Source organism: Gopherus evgoodei, chromosome 7 (assembly GCF_007399415.2).
Source record: "Gopherus evgoodei ecotype Sinaloan lineage chromosome 7, rGopEvg1_v1.p, whole genome shotgun sequence".
Classification (NCBI taxonomy): Eukaryota; Metazoa; Chordata; order Testudines; family Testudinidae; genus Gopherus; species Gopherus evgoodei.
The window spans coordinates 105,995,019-106,017,424 of NC_044328.1; the positions used below are offsets into that span (position 1 = coordinate 105,995,019).

The 22,406-nt window shown below is 39.9% G+C and overlaps 1 protein-coding gene across 1 annotated transcript in view; it reads right to left on the reverse strand.

Moving 5' to 3' along the window:
- Positions 1 to 22,406, reverse strand: part of DNAH12 (dynein axonemal heavy chain 12) — a 167,079-nt gene that overhangs the window by 113,408 nt on the left and 31,265 nt on the right. The window contains 17 exon segments of the mRNA XM_030570491.1: positions 1,039 to 1,158; positions 2,802 to 2,870; positions 2,872 to 2,974; positions 2,976 to 3,055; positions 5,890 to 6,129; positions 6,566 to 6,718; positions 8,476 to 8,648; positions 8,883 to 9,039; positions 11,206 to 11,325; positions 12,026 to 12,308; positions 12,427 to 12,548; positions 12,786 to 12,980; positions 14,102 to 14,302; positions 14,713 to 14,898; positions 16,068 to 16,311; positions 18,379 to 18,572; positions 21,198 to 21,332. Of these exon segments, the coding sequence (XP_030426351.1) occupies positions 1,039 to 1,158; positions 2,802 to 2,870; positions 2,872 to 2,974; positions 2,976 to 3,055; positions 5,890 to 6,129; positions 6,566 to 6,718; positions 8,476 to 8,648; positions 8,883 to 9,039; positions 11,206 to 11,325; positions 12,026 to 12,308; positions 12,427 to 12,548; positions 12,786 to 12,980; positions 14,102 to 14,302; positions 14,713 to 14,898; positions 16,068 to 16,311; positions 18,379 to 18,572; positions 21,198 to 21,332 (2,775 nt within the window).

The following is a 22,406-nucleotide window of genomic DNA, read 5'->3' on the forward strand; positions in this document are numbered from 1 at the left end:
TGGTGCAGGCTGGGGACGGGTCGCTCCACTTACCATGGCTGTGAGTGCAGGCCCATTTCCTGCAACAGTCCTCAAGGGAGTGGGGGTGGGGCTGGGGCGGAGGCTTTGGGGAAAGGGCAGATTAGGGGGCGAGAAGGGACAGGGCTGGGGCTGGTTCTGGAGCATTACGCAGCTGCACAGGGCACCAGAAAATGTGGTGCCCCAAATTCCCTGGTGCCCTACACAGCTGCATACTTTACTATGGTAAGGATGGCCCTGTATGGAAGATAATAGAAGACAAGGATTTCCCCTTCTGCCAAGGTTGTTCTGGTGTATTGAAAACATCCCACATGGTTTACACTATCATAGAAGCATGTGCATTTCATGAACCTACAATAAGTTGGGTTTGCAGCAGTACAATCTTCCAGGTTCACTAGGAATTTCAGGTTTCCACAAATTTAGAACTTCCAAGTGAACTTGTGTGAAGTCTTCTAGGAAAAGACATCAGCTTGACTCCCACCTGCATTTTATTTTTTTTCCCTTTGGTGGAAAAAGGGGACTGGGAGGCCAGCTACCTCACCCAGTTTCCTGACAGGGGAAGCAGCCAGCCTGGCCATCTCTGTCCTCAACCATCCCACTGCAGAAGAACAGGAAGAGTTAACTAATCATGGCAAGATTCACCATGTTTAATAACTTGTAAAAACCCCAAAGGCTAGGGAGGGAACCAGCAAGTCACAAAAGACACTAAAATCCAGGGGAAGTGGGGTGGATTTCATACTGTATACATCCAAAAAGGCTGTTTAAGGTAAGAGGAGTCTTGGATTTTTTAGGGGCTGAGGTATAAATGGGCCAAAACTACAAAGATAAATCCAAATCTGCAAATGATGAGAGCCTCAAGGCTGGGTTTGGGTTCAAAAGAAAACCCAGTGAATTTTGTTTGATACAAATTCCATTTCACTGGGCCTCATTTTGCAATTCGAAATAGAGTACTGCATTAATTACAAATGATGCAGTGCCATGAGTATTAGTAAAAAAAAGTTACCTTATAAATGTACTTACATTGTAGTCTGCTTCAGGAAGCTTAACACCAGGAAACAAATCACTAGTAATACCCATGAACAGAGGTATATCATGTGAACAAAAATTTAGGCTCATTAACATCCTTATTGATCTAAGAAGCTAAAGAAAACAATAGTAAGTTTACAGAAAATGAGTGTTCTGATTGACATGCTGACTATATAATACAAATAAAATCAGTCTGCACAATGTGAATCATAAAATCATAGGGTTAGAAGGGACCGCAAGCGTCATCTAGTGACCCTGTCAAGATGCAGAATTTGTTCTGTCTCACGATCCAAGAGAGAGAGCTATGCCACCATCCTTTGAAAACCTCTAGTGAGGAAGCTTCCACAACCCTGCTGAGGGAGTCTGTTTCATTGTCCTAGCTGTTCTTACAGTTAGAAGTTCTCCTGAGATTTACTCTAAAACGGAACTATATGCTAATGTGTGATGGGTAAGGTTAAGATTTTGGTCCACAATTATTTTTAGTAAAAGTCATGAACAGGTGTGGACAATAAACAAAAATTTACGAAGCCAGTGATCTGTCTGTGACTGTCACTAAAATAAAGGGGGGGACACTGACACCTCCATTTCCCGCTGCCACATGGCTGACAGCTACAGGCCCTGCTGCCTGCGGCGGCAGCTGACAGCTGTGAGGTCCCTGCCACCCGTAGCAGCTGACAGCTGTAGAGCGCCTGCTGCCCACAGTAACTCAGAGCTCCAGGTCCCACACCGCATGCAGCAGATGACAGCTCCAGCCCTGCCATCGCGGAAAATATCTCAAAGATCTCTGAAAGTCATTGAATCAGTGACCTCCATGACAAAATCTTAGCCTTAAAAAGTAATGGTGAATTATACAGCAACAGTGCTAGGCTGCACTTAGAGGCAGCAGTCCCTGTAATGAGTGAAGATGCATCAAGCAGGGCATTTCCTGAAATTGTGTTAGGGGGTCTGATGGAGCACCCCAAATGCTCTCCACTGCCTCTCATGACTATTACAGTATTGCCATCTCTCTGCAATTCTTTCCCCAGTTTAACACTTCTGAAGACCCCGCCCTCTTCCATCATTAATGCAGCAATGAGAGGGAGAGTTCCTGAACTGATGGCTGCTAGGAACAGAGAAAGCTATGTCGCCCTTTGCATTGTCCTCCTCTATTCGTGCTCTGAAAAACATTAATGGCTATGTTAAGTAACACATAGACCAAACTCTGGAATCACTGAAGTGTTTCAGAAAGATATGGACTAAATTTTAACTTGGACCAAACCATGCATCAATATTTGGCCTTACAAGAATTCAATGTAAACATAGCTCATATCAATGTTGGAAGGTCCTTAAGATGTATCCAGGAACTCTAATAGCTCCCTTCCACACGAGTCTCCGTTGGGGGTGTGACACAATGGCCAGAAAAGGTTAAGTGTCCTGCATGATAAATGACTCAAAGTTCAACCCTTAAGACATGGGGAGATAATGTTTGTGTTTTTCGTGTATTTACATATTAGGTGTAGTGGCCAACAATATAATCAACAGTTCCTTTTCTAAGCCGCTCCCAAAGGGAGGGTGCACTGCATCCTGTTGGTGAGGCTTAGCATCCCCTGGCCACCTTACCCTCGTGGCCATGATTCTTATCCCCATTTACAGATAAAGAAATTGAGACAGAGTGGTTCAATGACTTCAGCAGGCAATACGTGTGAGACAATGGCACAGCTGGGTTCAAAACTCTGAATACTTGACATCAGTGAAATTCACTATGTTACCTGAGGGACTTACCAAATATATCTTCATTCTCCCTGTGGGAATTTCAGTTTTAGGTTGCCAGCAGCCACTAATACAGCTTAACAGCGCACGCATACCATAATCATAAGGGAACTGAGAGGAAAGTTGCTCTGCACAAGTCTGTAGGTCATTACAGATCTTCACTGATATGGCTTGGCATTCAGAATCCGTATGAGGTAGAGAGAGATTCTGCTATCAGAGCATAGTTAGGAACCTCATAGCATACTGTTCCGGGGAAAAGAACCTGAAATGCATATCGCAGAAAATATGCTTAAAACATTTAAAAAGAATAACAAAAGAATTCCTGTAACTACTCCGATTTGCACTCAAGAGCATAGATACTGCAACATAAAAGTTCTTGTGTACAGTATTACCAATCTTGAAGACAAGATCTATGACTCATTAGAGCCAAACCAAGCAAGTTGCCTATATGGCCCTCATTACACATAACATTATTCACCAGAACGACAAGGAGTCCGGTGGCACCTTAAGACTAACACTTTATTTGGGCATATTTCCAGTGGGTTAAAAAAACTTACTTCTTCAGATGCAGGTTCACTTCTCAAGTGAGGTTTTTACCTACGAATGCTTTATTCGGAAATAAATCTGTAGGTCTTAAGTGCCCCTGGACTCCTTGCTGTTTTTGTTGTGGATACAGATGAACAAGGCTAAAAATAACCCCCTGATACTTGATATTATTAACCAGATTACCCTGCTTTAACTTCCTCCTCATCCACTCCCTTGCTTTCAGAGAACAGAGAACGGCTCATTGTGTGCCACCCATAGGCCAAACACACCTAAAACGACAGAAAAGGATGTGGGAGAAAGAGATGGACACATGTAGCTGGGGGTACATCTACACTACAGGATAGATTTCGAATTAACTTAAACCAGTTTTATTAAACAGATATATAAAGTCGATTGCACGCCGTCCACACTAGGCGCATTAATTCGGCGGTGTGCGTCCATGGTCCCGAGGCTAGCATCATTTCCGGAGCATTGCACTGTGGGTAGCTATCACTATAACTATCCGGCCAATAACTTCGATTTGCGGCTACACTAATCCTAAATCGATGTTATATCGAGTTTAGCGTTACTCCTCTCATTGAGGAGGATACAGAAATCGATTTAAGAGCCTTTAAATCAATTTAAAGTGCATTGTATGTGGACGGGTATAGCGTAAATCGATTTAACGCTGTTAAAATCGTTTAAAACAGTGTAGCGTGGACCAGGGCCAGGGACATATACTGGCCACCCCCTGAAGGATATAGCAGCGAGCATGTGTAGGGAGCAGGATTTATAATTGTACTATGAGAATTAAATGTATGATTTGATTTCATCCTGCCGCCACCCTTTTTGTATAGCAGAAGGGAAAATACCCTCTGGGACACTGGTAGAAATGCATCTGACAGACTGCCAGTGTCTGTATGATGCTAAGGCAGGGACAGACCAGAACAAGCCTATGACTGATTATGGTCACCCTTTTGTTTTAGGATAAGTTATAATGTCTACTATTGTTTCCTGTATGTATTACAAATTAGGCACTCTAGTTAAATATACATTTCTTTGTTTTAAGGTTTAGTAAGTAAGAGACAGGATCTCATACTGCGTTTATATTAATGAGATTAGAGGAATGTTGAAGGCCCGGGCCTCCGTGTGAATAGTTTTGATTATAAGATTTAGGAAGGATTAATTTACAATATCTTTTGCTCATATAAAATGTATCTGTTTGTAGTCTCAAAGGTCTCTGTAAAAGATTGCTTTTGTGAACGAGGAATGTATGCACCAGGAAAAGATAAAGTGTGAAGGCCATTGTTATAGCCAGATGGTAAAGCAAGGAGTGAAGAGACTTCACGACACCAGAGAACCATCAACGCGCATCCATAATGAAGAAAGGGCAGATTGATGACCCTGAGGTAAGGCTGGCACTCCTAAAGACAGGACAATTGATTAAATTGTAACCAGGACAGGATGACCCTCTCGAAGGTGTATTGGAATGTTTACATCAAAAGAGAACACCAATTATGAAGTAACTGGTCAGAAACTGACATAGCAAAATCCATAGACTTCAACAGAGAAAAAAGACTATAAGAACAGGGTGCTTTGCCATGGGACTTTGGGTTCATCTTGCCACACTCCAGGAACACCAGATCGCGACCGACAGAGCCAGGCTCCCCTCTGCAACCAATGTGGCTGGCCACTAGATTGATCCAGACTCTGACTGGTAACTATAAACATCAACTGGCAGGACTCTGTGTGTGTGTGTATGTGTATGACTGAAAAGCATATGCTAACTGCTGTATTCTCAATAAATGAGGAGTTTTTGCCTTCTCCTCTATAAAAGATCCTGTCTGCTTTGTATAGAATAACACATGCTCTCTGCTGACTAGAGTATTCCTGAATGAATTCTGCCTTCCTGAGGTAGAATTCCTCCCCTTGAGGCAACATGGCTCTGTCCCTTCTCAGTTTGGTGCTGTGACTTAAAGGGAAAATAGAACCGCAATGCTGCTATCAAGACATCTTCACTTTGCTGAAGCCATGTCTTGCCACTGAAATAGGAGCACTAGCACAAACAAATATCACAGCAAATATTTGTAACTGGTAGTTTATATGACTCTCATCATCACATGATCTAGTCAAATTGCTCTAGCACTGCTTCTGAATAAAACTCCTTTCTAAGTTATTTTTAAGCATATTTTCTTAAAATATTTGGATTCAATATAAACACTACTTTAAAAGCATATAGGGTCAAATCCTGCAGTCCCCCTTTCCCCAGCTAAACAACCCTTACTGAAGGGTTTGTCTCATCACAAATAAAAGCAAAAATTATAATAATTAGTAAAACTTCAGTTCATAACAGCAGAAAAACTGATTAAAAACCTTCAGGCAGAACAAACTGGTTTGAATAAATTAAAAGAAAATGAAACCTAACAAATATGTTGCATAAGAAATACAAAATTTAAAAACACAAATTGTTTATACTGTAGATGCCACATTCTGGTGCAACTCCCGCAGTGAATTTGGCACTAGGTTTCGTAAATGCACTATTAAGTGAATATGCTTATTTTATTATTTTACCTTGAGGTTGTCTGGCAGTTCAGAACGTCCTGCATAACCTGGATTCATGGTAATAGCTACAAAACAGTTGGGATTGAGCTTCAGTTCAGTTCCTTCAAAAAGAAACGTTTCCATCTTCATCTGTATGGCTCGCTGAATGCAAAGGATCTGCTGAGCCACCACAGACAGTACTTCAAGCTCAATTCGATTAAATTCATCAAAACAAGCCCAAGCACCTGAAGAAGCCAAACCCTTAAAAAACTGAAAAACAAGAAAGAAAGACAAAAACTGTACCCCTAACAGAGAATCAGGAAATTTAAAAGCAACAATCAGTAGTACAATGGCTTGAAATTTAATGTTGTGCAGTGAACTTATTTGCATACTTTGAATAATATTTAAGCCTTCTTAGGAGGAAAGGTCAGTAGCTATATTAGGAAATTAAGTCAATGGAAATCTTTCCTTGGTTTTACTGGAAGCTGAGTCAGGTTCATAGGCCCTGGTCCTGCAAACTCCTTGTCACGTAGTTACGCTAACACACTGCAAGTGGTCCCATTGAAGTTAGCAGACCTTAGATTATAAACTCTTAGGGGCACGGAATCATGGGTGCAATTTTCAAAAGGGCATGTAGCTCCCACTGAAAGTCAACACCTTTCCTCCTGAAAAACACATACTGATCTTAAAATGTAATTCAATTTACCTTCCCCATTGCCAGATAATCAAGGCCATCAGAACAGTTGAAGACAACACACTGTACAGCAAGAGCCTTAGCCAAGTCTTTAGTAGTCTCTGTTTTACCTGTCCCTGCTGGGCCCTCTGGAGCACCACCAAGGTTTAGATAAAAGGCTCCAATCTAAAGAATGGAAATAGTTTATGAAAATTAATAATTTAAGCAAAGACTTTTTCATAATGGAAAATAATTTTAAATTCAATTGTAAATTGAAAACACTACATAGTTGAAAACAAATTATTGTATAAAACCAATATTTATCAGATTAATACTAAACGAAAAAGGTGAAGCTAAAAATTATTTATGTCTTCAAAATACAGGAAACTCAAAGTTCGATTTGGAGTTATTCTTTACTGTAGGTGCCTCAGAAAAGGGCACAATCTTATCCATTCCTGAGCAGTCCATATCATGACTAGACATTGTATGTTATATTGGACCTGATCATGCAGCTTTTACTCAGGCAAAAAACATTTTTAAAGTCCATGTGCCTGATCTTGCTTACTTCTGTTCTCTATCTGTTGCTCTCCTTTTCCTTTTCTTAGGGCTTGGCTACACTCGAAACTTCAGAGTGCTGACGCGGCAGCGCTTTGAAGTGTGAGGCCTTGGCTACACTGGCGCTTTACAGCGCTGCAACTTTCTCGCTCAGGGGTGTGAAAAAAACACCCCCCTAAGCGCTGCAAGATATAGCACTGTAAAGCGCCAGTGTAAACAGTGCCGCAGCGCTGGGAGCTTTAAAGTTTCGAGTGTAGCCAAGCCCTCAGGCTCAGCCAGAGCTCTCCCAGCACTGCACGTACTCCACCTCCTCATGGGGATTAGCTTGCAGCGCTGGGAGCCGCGCTCCCAGCGCTGCGGCACTGTTTACATTGGTGCTTTACAGCGCTGTATCTTGCAGCACTCAGGGGTGTGTTTTTTTCACACCCCTGAGCGAGAAAGTTGCAGCGCTGTAAAGTGCCAGTGGAGCCAAGGCCTAAGAAACAGCATCTCCTTTCCCACTCATTCTTTGTGGTCTTTCTCATATTGTCTCCCTTTGCTCTACCCATGTTCTGTTGTCCATCATACCCTGTCCGACCCCATATTCTATTCTCTCCCACACCCTCTTTTCTTCTTTTCCTATCCCATCCTTCCCATCTCTCCTACCCTCCAAATCTTTCTTTTCTCCCTCCCCTTAGTTCCCCTATCACCTTTATTCCTCCTGTTACTAACCCGGACTCTCTTTTTCTCCTCCACCCTCCCCATTTCTCTTCTGTACCCTTAATCCCAGTCTTTCTATCTCCTAGTTTCATTCATCTTTCAGTCACTATGCACAAGGATGCCATCCCATGGAACATTTCTCTTCTAGTCAGTTTAACCACTTTAAGATTAGTCCTGGTTAGTTGAAGCTGGGCTAAGTGTACAATGCAGCAATGTGTCTTGATGTGTTGCTCACCAACTGGAAATGGGAAGTAAAAAGTGGCCAGCTTCTGTCCTAGCTTCAGAAGCAATATCATGGCATCACTACCAATTTAAATTGCCAGTTACACAATGCCACATAAGTGGCTTAGCTGTCTCAATATCCAAGCTGGGAGCAACTTGTCAAGAGGTACATTTTTGCCAGATCTGCAAACCCAGCCCACTTGATGAAGTTGGTTAGTGGGCTTCAGTTCATCACAAAGCATGACAATTGTTGCAGATCTACTGGAGCCAAACAGGTTCAGCTTGAAAATTAAAATAGGAATTAAAATCCCGGAAAATTGGCTGTTTTAACAGAAATGCTGAGAGTCCCACAGCTATTGCAGTGATCCCAAGTGACACTGTAATAAGTATAAAATGCTGAAAATGCCATATTACAGCTAAATGAATTCTTTAAGCAGGTTGATAACAAGTTTTACATAAAAGCATACCAAGGTGCGGTAACATCTATCCGTAAGGGGAGTAATGACAAGTCGAGGTGAGTTGCCAAGGTATTCATAGGCATATTTTACATTGCAGTTAATGATGCGGACACGAGCATTCTCGTATTCCCAATAATATCGCAGTTGAGCAAGCCACTGAAAGTCTGTCTCATTTTTCACATCTGGTAAGAAAATAATTAGCAGTAAATATGAAAAAAAGTTCTAGAAAATTGAATTTTCTGTCAGGTATAAAATAAATAATTTGCCAATATGAATGTTTTCATATATAAAATGTTTTAAAAATTCTTATGGTTCTTAAGGCCAGCAAAGAAAGATAACGCAAGTCTATTTCTCTGGGTTCTGAGTAACTCTCTGTTAAATACACATGAAGAATAAAATTTTAAAAAGCTATGTACCGCTTTCAATCATCTCCATGACGACATCTCTAGCATGCACATCAATAGTAACCAAAGCACCTAGTGTAGTTCGTGTCTGCTTAGATAATTTTCCTCTCACCAACTCTACAATATCATTAAGCTGAAGTTGGAGAGTATTGTAGTAATCCTGTAAACCCTGCAAGAAAGAAAATGTCAAATTTGATTTAACAGTCTTTGGACCTTAATGTGCAAATAATTAGGGTTATGAAATTTCTTTTAGTGTGGGCAGACATCTTAAAAGAGATTGTTTAATGGACCATCTCCCTTCTCAGTCATTTCTCAAAGGCCATCTCCTCTCTCATTTGCAATTATCTACCTGCCCTGTAAAACTACAGCATATTGTTTTTTACATATTTTGAATCCAAGACCCATTTAAGTCAATGGGAGTACTGACTTCAATGGGCTTTGGGTCAGGCCCTTACTGCATTTCAGCAGCTGTAAACAAACAGGAGGAGCCTATGATCAGCCTACTCTCTATGAATCATCTGCAAATGCTCTATGATCCCTCAGTGGTTTGCAGACCACAGTTTGCAAACCTCTGGATTATATACATGAAGATTTCATTAAAGCCAGTGGTAGGTTTGCTTAAGGAAAAGCTGTAGGATTCAGCTTAGCTTATATATCTTTTCAAAATTATTTTAGTTGGCATTTGTTTTATTGAAAGCAGTTTCAAACTTTATAAGTAGCAATCTTTACAAATCCTGCATCAAGCAGAACACTTAGTTAAAAAGAACCCCATTTTAAGAAAATTATTTAAAGTTCTTATTCTTATTGGAAGTGCAGTCTGAAACCACACTCATGTTTTTAAAAAACTGGATCCCCTAGAGAAAGAACTGAATACAGATGTCTTTATTTGGATATTATCCACCTGAGCTCCTTGGAACTTGTAGAGTAATATTTTTTAAATTATTTTATAGAAAATTGGCTCCTAAACTACAATTAAAATGTTCCTATAAATAATGGTTCAGTATGTATATGTGTGAGAGTGCTGTACATGCCCATAAACTATGAAAAGCTCCACTGTGTCATGTTTATCTGCCTCCTTTCTGATCCCTCCACACTTGATAGTACCACTGATTTTTAAAACTTGTTAGAATGAGGACTGCACCGGTATTTAGACTTTTCTAATAGAAAACTCTAAAGTAGCAGGAGGTTACATATTTGCTTACATTTTTCAAAGTCCAATCCTAAATTCCTTGAACAGAAAACTTCCACCAATTTCAATGGAACTTTTGAGTGTAAAAAAAATTGGTATCTGGTCCCTAGGCAGCACTCTCTGTAAATCTGTTACCTGAGTACCCCGTGGGAAAGTAAAAAATTGGCTACTATACATTGTCCATCTATGCCAGAAGAAAGACAAGAGGGCATGAATGTGGTTTAATTAAGCTGCAACTTTATCCACTTATAATATCTGGGAGTATCCGGCAAATTGTACAGTGTAGGGAGGAGGGGGTTGGCTCCTGAAAGGGGGCCAGGAAAAGGAAGGGATCGGCTCCCATCTGAAGAGACAGAGAAGTACCAAATCCCCCTTAAATCAGCTTCCTTAAGGGATGTTTTCCTTCAAATCAATTTCCAATCCAATTTATCCAATAACTATACCCCTTGTATACCAAGTACCTGCACTGGATGTCCACCTCTAGTAATACATATAAATTGCGACATGATAACCTAACCCACCTACTCCATCCAATCAGGGTAGGAAAGGTGAAAAAATTCACCTTACTTTGGTCAACCCGGCAGTGAGGGAAAAATTCCACCCAAGCCCCACAAGGAAAAGGGGCAACTAGCATAATCCCCACAGTGAGTCAAAAGGAATAGGACCAGGTTCCCAAGCATATAGGTGGGTGGATGGCTGGTTCCAGCCTAATCCTGGTAAATAGGGTGGCTGCATGGTGTATGAATACCTCTCCCATTTTTCCAATCAGCAGGAAGGGCAATGCAGTGACCTTGATCTGTCCCCAATTGCACCCTGCCTTTCTTGTCCATCCCTGTAAACTTTCCCCCTTCTCTGCGTTGTTGCAAGGGATTCCTTAAGGGGTAAAGCCCCTTTTCCTCCAGCTAGCCAGACCAAGATCCAGTCGCATAAAGGATGCAGTAGGCACATTCCTCAGAATTTGACCATTACCTCATATTCAAAAACATCCAAAGGCTATTTACATTTCTCTGTTTTAAGATTTCTTATCAATTACTGTATCCAACTTTATTTTGGGCAGGAGGAGAGATGAATGATTTAGCTGAACAAAGTACAATAACTGAAATACTAAATGTAAAATAAAAATACAAATATTATGCTTCATAATACCTTTGGTCCATTGCAAATGGCTTCATGTACCTCACTCGTCCAGAACATTTGAGACACACACAGCACCACCTGTCCAGGCCACTCTAGAACCCACTGTTTTCTTTCAGTTTCAGGATATGCCTAAAGAGATAAATACATCACATAATGGGGTCAGTGCAAATAACTGAACACGTACCACTGAATATGCTTTTGTATTATATGAATCAATATGATGCCTTTAATAATACTTTTTGAAATGCTGGCAATATTATATTTGTATTTTTGAAATAAAATACAAAATATTTCTTTTAAATTGCTTTTCCTTTATTTTCTTCCTTTTTTTTATTGCCAAATAGTTAGATTTTAAAAGTCTCCCTATTAATTATTAGAATCTGCCTAACATGCTAAATTGCAAACAGAATCATTTTCTGGTTTGTGGCTTTCTTCTTAGGTGAGGCAAACCTGCAACAAGGATTTTGTTTACTTCTAGTTTTTAACTAACTAAAAAAAAAAGATTGAAATACTGAGTCTACAAAACAGGATATCTTAGAAGATTAGTAATGCTGTCAGGCTTATTTTATATGTTCCCATGACCATGCAGGACAAATCTCAGTCCTGTTTCAGGTAAAACTCCCACTGACTATTTGGCCTATAATTTGAAGTCTACCACCAAAATCTTAGGCCTGAGCCTGTGGCTTTCATATGTTTAAATTACACGCAAGGACAGAAAAGTTTTAGTGTGAGTAAGGCCTTTAGGAGAGCACCCTAAAATGAAGTAAGAACTACTCATATGTACATAGTTTTGTAGGAGGTGGCCTGGAACATATACTAGAAAACATACCAATCTTGATTCAGCAATAACATCATGTATACTCTTCAGCATAATATCTTCCACTTGGATCAGCCACTTTTCCACAGCACCTCGAGCTTCAGAAGTAGAAATGGTTGAAATCAGTTCCACTCGCTCACCTTCAGTGCTATACATTGCCTGAATATCCAGGTTAGGAAGGAAATGCAGCTTAGCAATGCCCTCAAAACACTTTTTCAAGTGAGGCTGAACTCTGAGAGGATCTTTCGTCTCTGACAGAATCTCCAACATTTCATCATTAGACAAGAAGAAAAAACTAGAAAAAGATTCACAAAAATGACAGAAGTATCAAGTTACTGTATGTCAGCCTAACTATACAGCAAAACGTAATTTCAATCATCTTTGTTTTTGACATAGTCAACACGGCAGCATACCGAGGAAAGAACAGGCGCTTCTTTTCAAGATAAGCATTAAGCCCTTTCATGATTTTGTCGAGAAGTTCGTTACACCCCTGAAGTTTCTCCAATAAACCTGTCAATGAAGTGGCAGCAAGAACCTGTAACAACAGATATATAATCTCCATAAGTGCATACAGTAAGTCTCATACAGGGCACAATGAAGGTTATTAAGGTGATAAATACATAGCACACACTTTTACTCTTTAAGTCTTAGGTCTGTGTGCAGGTATTGTTCAGTTCATTGAGTATTTTTACTACAAAATTACTAATAAAAATGGAAGGAGGATAAAATTCTTTTCTTTTGGGGCCAGTTTATTTCTGAGTCAATATATTACCTTAGGGTCTTTGGCACAATACTTCATAATGTCCCTCCAGTATCTGTCTACAGTCTGGAAGAGACGTCCCTCTTCTGGCATCTGTTGCATGATGTCCTCAGAAGAAAAGATGGGCTCCAAGTAAAGCCACTGAGCTTGCACTTTCAACCATTCATCAATAGTCTCCTGAATTCGAATGAGACGGTCTTCCCATTCCTTAACAAACATATTAAATTATTGCCAGGATATAGTCATACCACATAAAGTTAAAGAGAGAATCAAAAATAAAGAAATCAAATCTTATGGACAGCACAACATTTTCTGTCCCCCAAGGAGACTTAATATAAACAGAAAAGTAAACCACTAGGAAGATTAACATTCTTCCCTATATATGCATTACCTAAGCAGTTTGTAAAGTCTAATCTATCAGTAGACTAGTTTCCTAAAGTGCTGATAAATCCTTTGACTGGAGTTTCAGATCATTTCACTATTATCATCTTTTAATAATGTTATGTTTAGATAACATTCATTATGATACTGGAGACAAATCCTACTCATCTCTCCATAGCCAGGAAAGTCTGGCTCATAGCAGAACTAGGACAGATCCACATTACAGTAGGGGGGCAGGATTTGAATGGTCTGTGTAAAGAGTACGTACCACCTATGCTTCATTGAGCCCATTGGTGTGCGAGCTCCCTACATGCAACTACAAAATGAGATTTTGGGGTGGTGTCAGGTACAGCAGATCTACCAGATATTCCCCTAATGGGGGGCAGGGTGCCATAACTACTGAGGGCTATTCTAGCCCTGAAGTTAAAGTAACAGCTGCAGAGTGGCTCCATTGCTGTTCAGCAGCCTGTGGAAAGTAATTCCTTCCTCTGCCCGCCCACCAGGAATTTTCCAGTGTACAGCCCATGCAAAGGCATGCCCTGAGGCCAAATTTTGGCTTATAAAGACTAGATCACCGAATACTTTCATTAAAGATAATGAAAACATCATTATAATCATCAGCAAGAGGGGTTAGAGAGTTATATAAAATGTTGGTTTCCCAGATTAAAGTGATGAGGATATTCAGGACATTCTCTCTGCTGCAGTTGGACTTGACTCAGGAGGAAGAGAGAAACCATGAGTGGGAAAGCAAGTGGGAATCTCAACATTAAAAAAAAAATTAAAACAACTTGTAAAACATTTTATTTAGAAACACCCAGGATATCAAATTTTGAAAAATTAAATCCAACAATTATGCCACAATAATAAAACATTAGGGCAACCGTATAGTTATCACTTGAATATAAGTAGCCATTTTTAAAAGCAAATAACCATATTGCCTCTCATACCTTGATTTCTTTTTCAAAAGGTTTAATGAAAGGTGATCCTCTCATTGTTTGAGTTTTTACAATCTGATCATCTAGAATAGTCTGAATCTCATCCACTGCTGACAGAATACGAACTCCAGTCTCACGATAAATGCTTGTATGGAAGGAAACAGACTCCCATATTTCCATCATAGCGTGCATAGCTTTCTCTAAAGAAAACTCCTATAGTATAGAAAGGAGATATTTTATAGTCACTGCACTAATTTTCTTTGATTGATACGTTCAATATATAATCTCATATACCTAGATAAATTTTAGGAGAATTATCACTAGTACTACCAGCATAACACTGTTTTCTTTTATTATTTTTCTTAACATTTCATTTGTTAAAGCATAACAAAATAATACAGTTAGGTAACACTGATGCTACAACACAAAAGTTCAAACAAATTCAAAATTATAGCCAACACTCCATCCAAAAAGGCATGTTGTTAGAATCAGCTCTCAACAGATGCAGAAAATTATGTACAACAATGAAAGGGAAAAAAGTCATTATAATAAGCCCCAGAAACCAACACACAAACATACTTCACTTTTCATTTGTTTCTTAAGAGATTTACTCTTGTGCTCACCTTACTTGCGCCTACACTTATGGTTTCAAATTGCTCCAGGTAAGGGGCTAGGTTCTGCTTTAAAACTTTTCTTAGGGTAGTTCCAGAGTCTGGAGTTAAATCATATCCTATTATATCTGACATCTGTTGCCAGTGGCGAGTCCTTATGCCTGGGTTACAAAGGATAGTCACCGTGGGGATATTCTCCTAGTTGAAAAAAATATTTGCAAATCAGAATTTCATCTATGTAAATACAAATTTTGCAGATAATGTGAATTACAATCCACTTATATTAGCTCACTCTCTTTCCCCTTTGCAGCTAAACTCTGCAGTTTAGCTAATACATCCAGAGAAGCTGAATATTAAAAGACTGTCTATAATATACGTCTACTATTATTTTCAAAACATAATTCCACTGACTCTCTGGATGATGGGCCACTGTTCCTGATATCTAACAATCTTTTCAAACAATGTTTCCGTATCAGTCTAAAACCTGTCTATTATAGCACTTTTGTCAGTGGATCTGCATTGATGATGAATTATAGGTAATAATTTTACTATTGTACATGCATTCCTAAGAGTGAACCAGAAGGCTTTTAACCTGCCAAGACCCAAGTTCAGAACTGATGACATGAGTGACTTCAATTACAGTAATCACTGAACAGTACAGATGGCTTCTTTCAATGCACTTCTTCAGTTGTTACCAAATGTTATTCATTAATTTTTTCTGAAGAAATACAGAACCATGAATTTAGGTCTTGGCAGATGCATAAAAAATTAACTAATTTTCAACAACATTTTGTATTAAGATATACTTTCATATACAATTGTTCTAGTAAAAATCTGAGAAAAAAATAATATTTTGTATCTGTGTATTTTTTATTCCAATTTATTTTTAAATACAAAAGGGACACATAGTGATGCTTACAAAGCCTTTGGCTGCCTTTATGTCTAATTTTCAGAATTCCCTATTACAGTTCTTATATATGCCTCAAAATCTGTTTCTTTTACTGTAGCTTTTTCCATGGCAGGAAGTAATCTTTTTATTATTTATATAATATGTAAATTAAAACATATTATTAATTCACTCTTTGGTTATTCATATATCTGAAAATTTGCAAAAGCTTTAGGGGTGAAATCCTGGCCCTACTAAAATCAGTTGAAGTTTTGCCATTGATTTCAATTGGGCCAGGAATTCACTCTAACTGCATAATTGTTGTCACTTGAAAAGCATGACAGAGCCAACACTCCCATGAACACTGCATAGCAGGACTTGAAAAAAATCCTTTCAGATATTGTAGTATCTACTTGGATGAGCAATGGTTTTAGGATTTGCCCATAAGAGCTAAGTATTATTATCAATGGGTTTTTTTAACCTTAAAGACTTTGATCTGCTCCATTACTGATGAACACATTATAATAGTTGGATTGTCCTTCTTTTCTTCTTCCAGCTTCTCTTCTACTATGGCTCTGCGATGCAGTGTCTTCTTCTTTTCCAGCTCTGCTTTCTTCTGCTTTTGTTGAAAAACCTTCAACATCTTGTATATTTCTCGAAAAAACTCATCTACCTCAGTCTCCATGATTTCCCCATTCAGGTCCAGGAAAGCACCATCCATCCATCTGGGAGAAAAAACAAAATCATAATGCATCTTATACAAGAATCAGAATGACAAATATATCATGTACATATCTAAAACATATTTTTAAATTTTAAATATACTATTTGTATCATAAACAGAAGTTTAAAAAGTTAAAAGAAACATTTTAACGGATGTGCATCTAATATTTTAATTCTGTCATTCTCTACAATAGTAACCAAGAAAGCACTCACACCTATTTAGTAGCATCAGGGCTTCCACACAGTATAGTCACTAGAAGATGACGACCATCTTGGATGGGTATGCATTTGGGGTGGCTAGTCCCTCCCCCCACCCGCTGCTGCTCACACCATTGTGGCTACATTCTATTTTTAGTGCAATAGCTCAATCGGAGCCAGAGTGAATGTGTCTCCTAGAGCTGAAAATTATACCTCCAGTTCGGAAGTGTATACCCATTTTCACACACTTTAGATAAGTCACTATTATAGCTTATACAGCAGTATTTACCCACCTGAAGTAACATAATAATTTGAGCAGCTCTACATTCCATTTTGAGGGTGAAGACAAACTCAAAATTGTATTTTATTATATAAATGTAGATAGTGCCCCAGAGAAGTATGTTTCGGGTGCCCAAGGCAGCCAGTAGAGAGGTAAATCACTGTGGTGCGGGGTGTGGTGGGACTGGGGAAGACACAGTTGGTCCCACTGAGCCTCATCACTCACAACTACAACCCACCCAATGAGTCCCACTCCTTCTGCACCTGGGCCAACCTGATGCGCCATCCACACCAAAATCCCCACCCTATCCTTCTTCTTCCCCTGCATGACATCTGGGGCCAGGTCAGACCCACCCCAGATTTCTCCTCTAACAGCCCGCGCTCTTCCTGCACCCATCGCTCCTCAGCTACAGAGAGAGGAATCACTGTACAGGGAGCTGTTTGCCCATCCACCCAACCCCTGTGCATCCAGACCCCCTCATACCTAGATCCTCCCACTGAGCCTCATCCCCCACAACCAGAAACACCCCCCACACCCAATGAACCCTACTCCTTCTGCACCTGGACCATCCCGATAAGCCATCTGCACCAAAATCCCCACCTTACCGAGCCCCAACCACCTGCACCTGGATCCTCACCCTCACTGAGACCCACTCCCTCAGCATCTAGACTTCTCATTGAGCTCCCCACACCCAGAGCCTTTTTACCTCCACTGAGCCCCTACTATCTTCACCAGGATCCCCTGCAGAATCCCATTACCGTTGCACCCAGAACCCCCCAACGAACCCCTGTGCATCCAGATCCCCCATTCAGCCGCCCACACCCAGATTGCCCCACACAGAACATTCTCAACCCATACCTGGATCACCCCCAAAGTAAGCCCCTCCACACACAAATCCTACCTTGCTGAGCCTGCTTGCCCACACCTGGCATGGACTGGCAGAGCTTTGGGGTGTTTCTGGGGCAGGCCCAGTCCCTTAACTATGTCAGGGTTGGGTGCAGCCTCACCGCTGAGTCCGTGTCCTGGGGGGAGAGGGAGCTGCACAGTGATCTCCCATCTCTGTGCAGCCAGTTGCCTGTGCTCCCGAATGCCATGTTGACGCCTCCACATTTATTTGACAAATAAAATTTGCAGAATTTTGTAGAATTTTAAAATATTGTTCGCATAATTTTTAGTTTTTTTGGCACAGAATGCCCTCAAGAGTAAATGTAAGTAAAATATCTATATTCCAATCAATTTATTTTATAATTATATGATAAAAATGAGAAAGTAAGCAATTTTTCAGTAATAGTGTGCTGTGACACTTTTGTATTTTTATGTCTGATTTTGTAAGCAAGTCGTTTTTAAGTGAGGTGAAACTTGGGGTACACAAGACAAATCAGACTTCTGAAAGGGGTATAATAGTCTAGAAAGGTTGAGAACCACTGATCTATATCTATACCTGAATAGATACAAACAAGGAGATGAAAATATTCACATGCAGGAGTTAAGCTTCAAAATAGCTCACATATCTTGCATGGACAAATAAAAGCAGCCTAAATCTTTTAGCCGTTTCCTTATTTAACGTTAAGACTATCAAGTATATAATTACCGTTTTTCTGCTCGTTGCCATTTCAGTATAAGAACAAAAAGTTTCTGATAGGGATCTATATTAACTTTTAAACTCTCGAGAACAGGATACTCAGTCAGCTCCCACTTGAAGAGAGTCTCTTCTTTATTAATAAAAGTTACTGTTTCCTCTGCTTCCTGTATGCGTTTCTGCAACGCTCTCATGTCAGTCACATACTGAAATCAAATGAGTTTATATCTTTTGAAAATTATTCAAGTTATAAAAGGAATAGTCTTAATTACATGATATTAAAAGAGACAATAAATCATTGGCTTTTCAAAATTATAAGTAATTTGTGAGAGTTACAGGATATTAGCCTCATGCTCTTTAACAAAGACAATAACATGGTCCCCAAGCAGATGGACTGAGTTTTTCCGCAATAAGGACACTAGATTAATGCTCAGAAAAACAACATAAGCATAATTTTACTCTTCTCAAACTGAAGCATTGTAAAAAAGTGTTCTCAAATTGACTGAGTTTCAAAGGTACATTGTACAAAAAAGAACACATATTAACTTTTCTGTAGTTAATATGTAGTCTTGACAACTGCGATTTTCAAGTTTTGTGATCTCCAAGCATTGCGATCTCCAAGCTTTGAGAGAATTTTTTTTAAATGTACTCAATTACTCAGGGAAGTAGTCAAGAATCTTCCGTTTAAGCAATTTTTTAAATTCAAAATATGGCAGGGAGTGTTTAGTGATTAGGGAAGGGGGCTGGCATGTCATGAAGTTTCAGATCCAGCATTCAGTCTACTGTTCATACTGAAAGGTATGCTTGTGTTCATTTTAAACAAAATGTGATTTACAAGGTACATATGCATAAAGAAGCATGCTGTGGCTCACCACCCTAGGAACATTTCTAGAAAAGGTCAAGGGGTTAGGGGTGAGCTTAACATGTGGAGTGGAGAAGTATAAGAATGTGATGAACAAATCCATATATAGAAAGGTTAAATATGATTGGTTAGAGGCTTGTGTTATGTAACTTGTTATGTAACTGCCATGTGCTATAAAATAGCAATGGGAGGGGCTCCTTGCTGGAGGGACTCTGGTTGATTTTTGTACCAGGGGCTCTCCCTTTGTGCACATTGGATAAAGTCTTGTTGAACTGAATTGAACTGAATCAAATCAAAGACCCTTGATTCTGCCCAGCATCTGACTCATTTGGTTATTATTGGGAACCACAAAATCCCAACAGCTTCCATCCTGGACACACCACACGATACATCGTCTACAGCCAAGTGCTGAGGTATAACCACATTTGTTCCAACCCCTCAGACAGAGACCAGCACCCAGAAGATCTTCACCAAGCTACGATACCTGCACGAGGAAATAAGGAAACAAATCAAGAGAGCCAGAAGTATACCCAGAAGCCTCCTGCTGCAAGATAAGCCCAAGAAAGAAACCAACAAAACTCCACTGGCCATCACCTACAGTCCTCAGCTAAAACCTCTCCAACGCATCATCAGTGATCTACAACTCATACTGGACAACGATCCCTCACTTTCACAGGCCTTGGGAGGCAGGCCAGTCCTCGCCCACAGGCAACCTGCCAACCTTAAGCATATTCTCACCAGCAGCCACATACTGCACCATAGTAACTCTAACTCAGGAACCAATCCATGCAACAAACCTCGATGCCAACTCTGCCCACATATCTACACCAGTGACACTATCACAGGACCTGACCAGATCAGCCACATTACCAGTTCATTCATCTGCAATGTCCACCAATGTAATATATACCATCATGTGCCAGCAATGCCCCTCTACTATGTACATCGGCCAAACTGGACAGTAAAAGGTAGTCAGATATTAAGAATGGCAATATACAGAAACCTGAAGGAGAACACTTCAATCTCCCTAGACATATAATAGCAGATTTAAATGCAGCCATCCTGCAGCAAAAAAACTTCAGGACCAGACTTCAAAGAGAAACTACTGAGCAAAGAGAAACTACTGAGCTTCAGTTCATTTGCAAATTTGACACCAGCAGCTCAGGATTAAAAAAAGACTGTGAATGGCTGGCCAACTACAAAAGCAGTTTCTCCTCCCTTGGTGCTCACACCTCAACTGCTAGAAGAGGGCCTCATCCTGATTGAACTAACCTCGTTATCTCTAGACTGATTCTTGTCTGCATATTTATACCTGCCTCTGGAAATTTCCACTACATGCATTTGATGAAGTGAGTATTCACCTATGAAAGTTTATGCTCCAGTATATCTGTTAGTCTATAAGGTGCCACAGGAATCTTTGTTGCTTTTTACAGATACAGACTAACACGGCTACCCCTCTGATACAAAATCCCAACAGTACTCAGTGGACTTTTGAGATTTATGTAACTGGCCAATTCCTAATTAAATTACTGCCTAAAAACCCCAATGAATCTAACTTAGTGGGTTAATTTCCCAAAACTAAACATACTAAAACCAGCTACTGAAATCATGGCCCCTGTGAAGTCAATGGCAAAACTTCAGTAGGGTCAGGATTTCACCAAGAGTGTTTGCACAGCCTCAAAAGCATTTGCTTCCATCTCTTTAATATTACTCCACTCTGTGACTACCTATTAACTGATTTAAACAAAGCTCTTATGGTAAATTTCCCCTCCAGTCAGAATATTAGTGTCACTATGGTAGTTAGCGCAAAAGTGGGTGTCTAATGAGTTTCATCAGCATAACAGTACAGCAATAGAACTTCAACATTTAACTTTGTGTTCGCTACATCTTTTTTTAAAATTACAATCCTGTTTCTTGTATTAAGCATATGTGACTCTTTGAACCCCCTTTATACTATGTTTTATCAGACCTGTTGCATACGATCCAGTTCTGAGAATTCTGTAAACTCTTCCATACAGCGAGTCTGCTTTTCTAGTTCCAAAATAAGTTTCTCGCGTTTGGCCAGTAGTTCATTTTCACCTTTACGTTTAGATTGTTCAATCAGCTATAAAATAGATAATTTAAATGTGTTAAAAGAAAAAAAGCTTGCAGTAGACATTTGAGTGATCAAACATGTGGCATCAGTATTTTGTAAATAAGTGTTATCAGCATGGATAGAGAGAAAATAAATAGTACAGATAGATTACTTCCCTGGCAATAACTGGAGTTCTTTGAGAAGCTTTTGTCCACACAGATCCCATTGTGGGTACATGACTAGCAGTTACCCCTCAAAGAGGTAGGTGATAGGAGTTTTATCTAAACAGCAACTGTGGAAGAGTCCTGCAGAGCAAATTAGGCATCTGACCTAGATGTTGTGACAATGGACTAGTAATTGGTAAACATATGACCCTAACCACAAGTAGCTTCTCTACAAATTTCAGCAACAGGCACTTCTCTGAAACAAGCCAGAGATGTTAAATGGGCCCTTGTAGAGTATGCCCTAATTTAAGAGGGAATCATAGAAGATTAAGGTTGGAAGAGACCTCAGAAGGTCATCAAGTCCACCCCCCTGCTCAAAGCAGGACCAATCCCCAGACAGATTTTTACCCCAGTTTCCTAAATGGCCCCTTCAGGGATTGAACTCACAAACCTGGGTTTAGCAGGCCAATGCTCAAACCACTGAGCTATCCCTCCCCCACAAGAGATAGTTCATTTAAAAAATTGGAAATTTGAATGCAGTCTGCAACTAGAACTGAGCAAATAGTTCATTTTTCAATTCAGGGACTAAACTGAAAACCAATAGGCAAAGTCTGAGCCCATATAGAACGTAAATATGGTGCTGCAAAAGATGGAAACCAAGAACATGAGACCTTTCTGAAACATGGGATCTGTGATGAGATGGACTCCTTCCAAAACTATTCTCGGGAATCAACGTTAAGTGAAGGCAGAGATCTCGTATGAGAAGTACTCCTGCTTCCATACAAAAATGATTATGCAGATGAACAGAATTACTCTAAAGGGGGAGGCAATTCTGGAATTGTAGAAATAGGAAAAGTCTCCGCCTGACAGCATGAGAGATAGGCACTGGTGCCATAGAGGTTGGATGCAGAGAGATTCTCATCTTTAGTACCTTGGGCTC